Source organism: Tenrec ecaudatus, chromosome 12, assembly GCF_050624435.1.
Source record: "Tenrec ecaudatus isolate mTenEca1 chromosome 12, mTenEca1.hap1, whole genome shotgun sequence".
Taxonomy (NCBI): domain Eukaryota; kingdom Metazoa; phylum Chordata; class Mammalia; order Afrosoricida; family Tenrecidae; genus Tenrec; species Tenrec ecaudatus.
Window position 1 is genome coordinate 53,135,507 of NC_134541.1, and position 9,987 is coordinate 53,145,493.

The following is a 9,987-nucleotide window of genomic DNA, read 5'->3' on the forward strand; positions in this document are numbered from 1 at the left end:
TGTTTCCTATGTTCGTTTTACCTTTCCTGTCCTCGTTGAAATATTGAATTGGGTAAATAAATTATTTGGAACACATTTGCTCAGTGCAGTACACCATCTGATTTTCTGACTGCTGCCTCTATGGGCATTGATTGTGGCTCCCAAATAAAATGGAATCCTTAACTACTTCATTATTTTCTCCACTTCCCCTGATGTTGTATTTTGGTCCAGACACAAAGATTTTTGTTTCTTTATGTTGAAGTGTAAATCCATAGTGAAGACTATTCTTTGATCCTCACCAGTAAGTGTTTCAGGTCCTCTTTGTTTTCAGTAAACAAGGTTTTGTCATCTGCATATTGTAGGGTCTTAATGAGTCTTCCTTCCATCCTAATGTTGCATTCTTCTGCATATAGCCCAGTTTCTCTGAGTATTTGCTCATCATAGAGATGGAATATGTAGTGAAAGGTATAAACCTTTCCCGGTTTTAAAGCCTGCGGTTTGCCCCTTGCTCTGTTCAAAAGCTTGCCCTTTGACTTATTTATAGGTTCTACATGAGCACAATTACAGTGTTTCCATTCTTGGAATTTTCATTCTTGTCAGTGGTATCCATAATTTCTGATGATTCACAGAATTGAAAGTTTTTAAGGAATCAATAAGTACCTAGTATTCTCTGTTTTCAGCTAAGAACCTTCTGATAACAGCATTGATTTCCCTCATTCCATGAACTATTTCAACCATTTCTTTATCCTCAGTTAAATTTTAACTTGTGATATTAATGATATTATTTGATAATTTCCACATTCTATTGATCTGCTTCCTACTTTTAGGGCACGCTATTTCTAATCCAGCATCTATTTTCTTTTCCTGCCTGCAGTAAACATTGAAAGATGTCTTAGGCTCATAATCATTTTCCCATCCCTTGCCCTTATGTCCATAGTTTTCCCTCTTAATCTGCTAAAGCTGAGTTCTGACATTACTGAGTACTGACTGACTTTGTCGAGCCAGCAGATGGGAGGCAAGTTTTATGTATTGCTAGTGTTACGCATGTTTTCTTTTTCAGGTTAACGTCATGCCTTTAAGTAAAGTTAAGTGTGGAACATCGTAGACTTCTATAGTACGTGTCTTGATTCATGCTCATTTAAGGAGTATACTATTTATTTTATCATAAGGAAAATCAAGTTTGAATTTGGCCATCCTAAACTAAACAAAAATATTACATCAGTCATATCTGTGTCACATGTCAGTTCAACCATTCAGACTTCACAAGACACTGCAGAAAATACAAGCTTATAGCTATTGTGACTTACCTGAGTTATAGTAAGTAGTGAAAATCTTATTAGAACTAAGTGTGACAGGCTCTTAGTTCATTACTTCCACAGTACATTTTAAACAATGGTGGAGAACAACATTATTTTTCTTGAATAATTTCCAATTTTTGGACAATAGATATAATCCATATATTCCTTTAACAAAAGAAATAAGTCCCTTCTGCCACCCCTCAGCAAAGAAAGATAGCCTAGCAGAGCTGCTAGCTTGTGAGTTCGCTTGGTCAGTTGAGTTCTGCCCTGTTGTTTTCCTATCAGTAGATGATGCTTCATGTTGTGTTGTGGTCTTCCTATTTTTCATCTATAATCATAAAGTATATAATATAAGGAAAATTAAATCTGTGAAAATATTTTTGTCAAAATGAGTAGGAACTTTAAAAAGCAGAACTGTAATTTTAGCATGTAGTTTTTTTTCTTAAGCTATTTTAAAATTATATTTATAATGTGTAACTTTATATCAGCAGGTTTTCCTGAAACTTCATTTGCATGCATTTTATCATTGTAAAAAAATCAATCTTAGTTAATACCATGTGTGGAGTTATATTGTTGCATGCTGGTTTTCCATTAGTGGGCCAGTTTTTGATGATACTCCCTGATCATGGCACAAATCTTTGTCCCTCATTCCTGCAAAGATTGGAGACCATTTCTGTCTCTAATGTGAACCTGTTCTTACCAAAACATGTTTTTATTTCTAATGAATCTAAAAAATAATTAAAAGCCCTAAACATGCATTTTATTTCTGAAAAACAGATATATATTTCTTTGAATCACTTAAAATTTTATGATTACACCTCTTGATTTCATCCACTAACATCACACAAAAATAATCATCTTTGGGTTTAAAACAAAGGCAAGCTATAAATGAAGGGAGAATACTAAATGTTGGAATGAGGGTAAAAAGATAGATTCAGACTTGAGTAGATGTGAGAAGAATACTTTATTGCAGAGCTCAACTGTACACTCCTACACACACACACACACACACACACACACACACACACACACCGAGAAAGTGAGATTTAAATGCTGGTATAGTTAATACTCAACTGTGCACTCTTACACACACACACACACACACACACACCGAGAAAGTGAGATTTAAATGCTGGTATAGTTAATACTCAACTGTGCACTCCTACACACACACACACACACACACACACACACACACACACACCTTAGAAAGTGAGATTTAAATGCTGGTCTAGTTAATACCGGCTAGTCATAATACTTTAACAAATTTGAAGTTTCATTGTAATTTCTTCTAACATCTTTTAACTGACCGCAAAAGCTTTTGATACTAAAAAAAACCCAATAAATTAGAGGCATTCCCTTTTGTGTACTCTTAATAGTTCTATAATATGGAAGTTGAGGAAAATGCCTCAAGGAGAATGTTTATGTATTTAATGGTTATTGCCGTTAGAAGATATATCTTTGCTATATTGTTTATGTGACAGTTTTTGATTAAGTTATAATTTAATATACTATACTTATTGCTTTGTGTCTGCAGAGTTAAAATAGGCACTTGAAGACAATTAAAACATTTCCTTTGACTAGTAATCTGGGATGGCAAACTGGGTTATAATAGCTGTTGAATCTGTGTTCCCTTGTACACTGTACACCAAATGCCAGTCAGCCTTTGCCAATTAGTGCTCATGTTGCTAGGTCACCGTGGTCAATTGAAAGCTGCATCAATAGAACTTGAAAAGGTTTCCTCCGATCAGACCTTCTGACATATTGAGCAGAATAATGGATGGGAAAAAACAGCCAAGTCCCCTACCCTGGATTCAAAATACTCAGCAGTAAGAATTCATTTGCAGCCTGCAATTAACTAGAAAGAATGGACTACCAAAGAGGAGTCAGGGTAGTTTTGAAAATAAAGCCTCATTCTCCTGTATTTTATCCATGTTCATTCTTTAAATAGTATTTTAAATGTAGCCAACTTGGTGATCTTAGGCCCAAATCTTTAAGTGACTAAAAGGGTAATTTCACAATTGAAAATGAATAAAATAATTTTTGGAACTCAAGACTTTTTGATTCATGTGCATTTAATTAAACACTCTAACAAAGGCTGTTGCTTCACAAAACATGTTAGCCTGCATTGGATATCAGGGACATGAGGACCATTACATACAGCATTTGTGGGTAATTTGGGTTATTCTAAAATTTGGAGATGGTCCCTGTCAATTTCAAACTTTTTGCTATAGAAGTAGCTTAACTTCTAATTTAATGCATATATGGTAACTTTCCACAGAAATGTTGGGGCTGAGCCTCTGCTGCCATGGAACCGGATGCTGCAAAACCAAAATGCAGCCTTTCAGCCACAGCCAAACCAGTACCAGCTACTTGCCGGCCCTGGTGGATACCCACCTCGCCGCGACGATCGTGGAGGGAGACAGGTAATAAAATGGGCTGTGGGACGGAAAGTGTGCTGCTCACTGGGCCGTGCCTCTTGGAGTTCCATATTTTCTTACACACCTGTAGTAAGCTGACAATAGCGCAGATGAACTTTTTGGTCTGTTGTTAAAAATGGATATAGGCTGAGTACCTTCCTCAAGGTTATACTTTGAGGATGTCAAAGAATTTTCTACCTACACAGCCTTTTAATTATGGCAGTCAGTGATAATAAGCACAGATATGGCCAATCGCTAAACATGTTAGGTTTCCTTTAAAGAGACTTCATTTGGTTTTTTATAGAGACTTAGATCTCCCAAAATAGATCATAATTTTCTGGAAGCCAGAAGAATCCAACTTTTCAGGTGCTGCCTGTATTCATCATGGACTAAAGATTTTTCTACTAATATTCTAATAAACTTTAGCTATACCATTGAAGGAGCCTAATTTTCTAGACAAATTTTCAAATTAAGCTTTATCACTTACTTTATTACCTTCTATTAATCATGTTCAATTTCTGCAACATTTAAAACAAAACTCCATTTGACCAGTATTTGATATCCTGGCCAATATTTTTATACTCTTAATTAAGCCCTTGCCAGAAAACAGGTTTAGGATCCTGCTGTTCAGAGTATGGAAGTGATCATGAGTCACCTGTAGCAATGAGAAGTGGGTTTTTATGCTGTTTGCATAGTAAAGTGTGCTACCTGCTTTGCAATACTCTGGGGTAATTTTTTAACTGGTGGTCTAGCCACATGTTCCTTTATGTAAGTAATACCTGCTCTCCTCCTCTTGGTAAACCCATCCCACTGCCCTTGAGTTGATTCTAACTCATAATGACCTTGTTTAGGGTTTCTGAGCCCTTGTAAATGTTTATGGGAGCAGACATCCTCATCTTTGTCCCACAGAGTGAATGGTGGGTTTGACCTATTGACCTATTGACACTTACCGGACAGCACCATGTGGGCTCTTTCTAGTAATTAAGGAAAACCTCATATTTTTGGGGTGTATTCTTAGAAGTTTCTGCCTTATTTTGCTTTAATCACTAATGGTTAATGACTTTTAAGAGGAATATGTTATACTTCATTCAAATGAATTAATAGAATTTTAGTATAAAAACTATCAACTCCAGGTCTCTAAAATTTTTACTAGTAGATTGATGCTATTTACATGACTGTAGTCACAATGAAACTAGTATCTCACTGCCATTGAGTCGATTTTAACTCAGCAACCCTATAGAGCAGTGGTTCTCAACCTTCCTAAGGCCGCCACCCTGTAATACATGTAGTTCCTCGTGTTCTGGTGACTTCTCCCAACCATACAATTATTTTCGTTGCTACTTCATAACCAATTTTGCTACTGTTAGGAATTGGGAAACCTCTGTGAAAGAGTTGTTTGAACTCCCAAAGGGGTCGCGATCGACAGGTTGAGAACCGCTGCTATACAGGATTTCCAAGACACTAAATCTTGGTAGCAGGGGACAGCCTCATCTTTTCTCTCAAGGAGTAGCTGATGTGTTTGAACCAGCAATCAGGTGGTTAGCAGCTCAGTGCCTAACTCATCTCATTTGTCAAATTAGGAGCTGTTAAAACTTCACACAATGTGGCAATTGTATAAGCTGGGTACTCTTTGACTCCCCTGACTACGGATCCCAATTCATTGTTTTTCATTATCTTCTTCAGAGGAGGGAATCTATTAAAGGAATTCTGCTGTTATAAGAAGTAAAAGTCTTACTCACTTAGAAGATATAAACCATTTGGTAAACTTACCACTTGAGAAACCTATTCTTTTAGGATGTTTTAGAAATAGTTCTTTTTTCTAGTCACTTATCTTGCACTAAATACGACTGTGTATTAATTCATAATTTTTGGAGCACTACACTATTAAGCTGCAGAAAATTGTTCTTAAAGTAAAATCATGACATCACTATGTGTAGTGAAGTTTATGTACCTAAACTAGGCCTTAGCCTTCATTGTAAACTTGAGAGTCTTCATTTACTCATAATCTAAATAACTTTAGTACTCTTGGGCACATTAGGTTGGAAAGAGTGTCATTTGTCTTGTTCGTAAACTAGATATATTATAAATGTTATCAGTAATTCAGTAATTCAGTAATTACTGAATGTATTAATGCCCTACTCTTGTCATTGATAAATAAAACATCCTCCCATTTAATTGTTCATTAGGTGTTCTGATTTTGTAAACTCTTGCCTTTTGTAAAGCAAAGTGAGTACTCTGTGTTAGACTGAGTTGTCTAGAGAAACTTATATCAAGAAGTAGCTTTACATCATAAAGGCATCCCAGCCCAGTCCAACTCAAGTCCGTACGTCCAGTGCTAGTCCCTCTTCAGATGCACGGAGCTTCATGCTGGTGATGCAGAATGGTGAAGCAGGAAGATCGCAGAGTCACATGGATCCAGTCACTGGAAACATGGCAAGACACTGGCAGCTCTTGGTTAGATCCATCCCTAGCAGTAGACACAAGAGTCCCAATGATGTCCCAGAGAAAAGGAAGGTGAAGTGGCAGAGAGCCGTTCCCAGAGTCCCTCACTCTTAATAAAAGGCCACAAGCCAAAGGAGGTATCATCAAACTACCACCTGATCGACAAGTTTAATTCCACCCCTAGCCAGAGGTATCTAGTTGACAAAAAATTGTCCAACTACCACACCCACTGCTGATGAGTCTAGTCAAAATCATAGTGACCCCATAGGTCAGAATAGAATTGTTCCTTGGGGTTTCAAGACACACATTTTTACAGGGGCAGCCTGCCTCATGTTCTCCTTCAGAACAGCTGGTGGTTTTAAATACCAGCTTGTGATTAGCAACCAATGCTTACCCCATTGCATCACCAGGGCCCCTATGATCGCCCAATACCATTGAGTCAGTCTGGCTTAAAGTAACTGTATGTGGCAGAGTAGATCAGGAATAGAAAGCCTTTATCTTTCTCCCTAGAGGCAGCTAGTGGGTTTCTACTGTCAGCCTTGTGGTTTAGCGGCTGAATGCGTAGCCCCTATACCACAAGGACTCAGCATACTATGTCTGAACACTGTATGACAAGATAATTGTGAATGATCAGGAAGGTTCAGAACTACTGTTCTATACATGCTATTTAACTGTTTCATTTTAGGGAAGTTCTTCAGTGATTGTTAAAGCTTTCTTTTTGGTTACTATTCAGTAATGGCATGTGTACACATCCCCAATTTTCCCATCCCATTTGTGAACCAAAAGCATCTAATTATGGAGGTCTTCCACACGCCATGCCTTGAAGACAGCAGCCATTTATGCTTTGTTTTCCTGTAAAAACGAAAGATTAGTTTCTTTGCAGCGCTAATAATCTTTGTGTGTGTGTGTTTATTTTCAGGGATATCCCAGAGATGGAAGGAAATACCCTTTGCCACCACCTTCAGGAAGATACAATTGGAATTAGGCTTTTGTAAAGCTTTCCCCAAACATTTCATTGTTCTCTGTTTTATGCTATTTGTGGAAAGATTTCTTTTTTGAGTAGTTTTTAATAAAACTACAGTATTTTGATTATTTTAATTGTGTAAATTTCTACTGCTCTGATAACTGTTTTATGTTGCTTTACAAATCTGAATTTATTATTGCTTGTGAATCATTTGATTGAAATAAGACTGCTGGTTTTTCACTGTGGTTAAAAATCATCCCAGCTGTGGATTTCAAAAGAGTGTATTCTAGGTCATTTAAGATCCATGCTCTTTCTTAATGCATAAAAACTAGATATAAACTCTTGGAACCCTCAGCCAATGAGAGTATGTATATGTGTTCAAGAACACTTGTTCGGTATTTCTTTGGAAACATTTCATTAATGTGCTTGTCTTATGAAAATTTCTGCATTTTAGTTAAAAAAATTTTTTAAACTGTGGTCTCGTATTCTGATTATTTTTTTTATAACATTTCAGTTTGACCATCTGGGCTACGTATGATTTTTAAATCTACTTTTGAAAACAATTTATTTCTACAGTTAGATGTCCGAATCTGTCACTGGACAGAGATATTTTAAATATGGTTAACAACACAACTGAAAAAAAAGCTTTATAGGAAATATATATTACTATGTCAGTTATTTGGCTAATTACCAGATCTTTCTGAAAATAAATTTTCAAATTTCATGTATTACCTGTACTCCAGTTTAAAGACTTGCCTTAAATCTTTAAGAAAAACATTGAAACTGTAATTTATAGCTAAATAATAAACGATCCTAGGCGCTTTTTTTTAAATGGGACTGGGGGGAGGGGCACTATTTCATAATAGATTTCCATTTGTACCCTTTCTTTTTATGCTAGTAAGTGTAACTGATCCCTTCAATCTATTTGTAGTTCAGGCATATTCTCATTTGATTGCTACTGTAAATTTAGGCATATATGTAAACTTCTTGCTTTGTTTACATTTTCTTCGTCTTGGTTTTAGAGTCTTAAGATAAAGTTTCTCTTTGATCTTTTGGCTTAGACAATTTGCAGTAATATTCAACTAAGGCACAGTAGTTAATCTACATGGAAAAAAAATCCCACCTTAACCTTGAATATTTTGAAGCACAATCATTGATTGGTGAGCACAGCAGGGTCCTTTATTGTTGACAAAGAGACTCTTCACCAGAAATTAACAACACAGCTGGTTATTTATCACCAGTGTACATTAAAGTGATATTGCCTTTTGCTTTTAAATTTCTGACATTTATCTTCCAAGTATCAAACATGTATAGTCACCTAAAGTATTACAAATTCCAAAACAGCTCATAAATGTCTTATTGCGTAGAGCTTTCTAGGTGCCTCAAATCTCTACTCCTCCTACCCCCATCCCCACCTCCATGCTTCAGACTTGGAGTTTTATTTTAAGCTATTAGACTCTCTTGGAAATAATCCATTAGGGGTGTGGCTTCCTTCGTAAGCCCACCAGAGAGGGTGTCAGCCAGCTGAATCTTCATTTCAGGACCCTTATCTCTTGCTGCCTTTTTTCACTATGAAAAGTTCCCCTATCCCTATCTTAACTCTTCCCACCTTTGAATCTTTCAGAGAAATTACCTGTTAACTTCAACAATACTTTCTGTAGCTTCAAGAAGACTATTTGAAACAATAAATGATTCCCTTCATAAACTGATACCCAAAAAAGCCAAGGGACCAATTACACTCTACCTTTAAATGGAGCACTTTTTTTTTCAGTCTCATTTTAAGGTTTTTAAAAAAGCCTTAGCATCTGAAATCAGCCTGAACTTTTATTGTCCCTTAATGAGTAGTTGTCTACATTTTAAAGATCAAATGGCAGTGTCCTAAGAATGTTCAGGTACAAAGCCAGCTCACAGTGATAATCGCTCGCCATTTAGCGTCACAAAGGCAAATTGAAATTAATGACATGTTCTCCTTTGGCACTGGAGAGCTTCTGGAAAGGTCCCATCCTGCTCCTGGGAGGCCGGTCCAGAATTCTTCTTTTTCCAGGTCCTCAGTGGAGGTTGTCTGCCTTAATGAGGCTTGGAGACACCGCTGACAGGAATTGGGTGAGGTTAGCACCACAGGGAAAGGCTAGCGGCTCTTTTAAAGTGAAGGTACCACGTATTTTGGACACAGTTTATGTCTGGCTAGCCACAGTGCAAGCAGAGCGTACCAGCACTAGGACCTCCCTTGAAGTGGGGCTGTCGAGTCCGCCGCAGACCTGGCCGCCGCTTCGGAGCTCTTGGAGCTGCAGGGCCACCTAGGAGCCCTTTGCTGTCCTTACTCAGCACTCCGCATCAATGCAGCTCCTCAACCTGCGCCGTTACTTCGTCCCGATTCCCTGTACAAAGGGAAAAAACGAAAGTATAAAGAGAATTCGGAAGAAAGCTGCAAGGCTAGTGTTTTAAATGTTGAAGTATTAATGTACCGATTTAACTATGCTTAGAAATTAAAATCTGAACATTATCCGAAGACTGGGTTTTGATTCCACATTCCTCAACAGCAGCGTGGTGGGCCCTCTTGTTTGCCGGATGTCTTGCCCACCCCCAAAGCCTAACAGCTGTGATTCAGACCCATGTTCTTCCTGATCCAACTGCTCTACCATTTCTAACCAGAACAGAAAGGTCAACAAATTCTTGGTGGGCTTTTCCTCCGCTCCTGGTGAAGTTGAATGCCTGTGAGGCTTAGCTCCCCACACTGTACTTAAGGAATGATAGCCCATCAGAGAACATGCTTTAGTGTTCTGTGCAAAGTGTAAATGGAGCTATTACACTACACTACTGCAGAAATAGCCCATTTCTAGTTAGATTATGTATTAGAAGTCGCCTAACACATTGAAATAAGAGA

The 9,987-nt window shown here is 37.5% G+C and overlaps 1 protein-coding gene across 1 annotated transcript in view; it reads left to right on the plus strand.

Annotated features, from left to right (window-relative positions):
• Positions 1–9,987, plus strand: part of XRN2 (5'-3' exoribonuclease 2) — a 95,214-nt gene extending 85,227 nt beyond the window's left edge. Inside the window, exons 29-30 of the mRNA XM_075564048.1 lie at positions 3,559–3,703; positions 7,059–9,987. Coding sequence (XP_075420163.1) covers positions 3,559–3,703; positions 7,059–7,124 — 211 coding nt within the window. The 3' untranslated portion in view covers positions 7,125–9,987. The remainder of the gene's footprint in view (positions 1–3,558; positions 3,704–7,058) is intronic.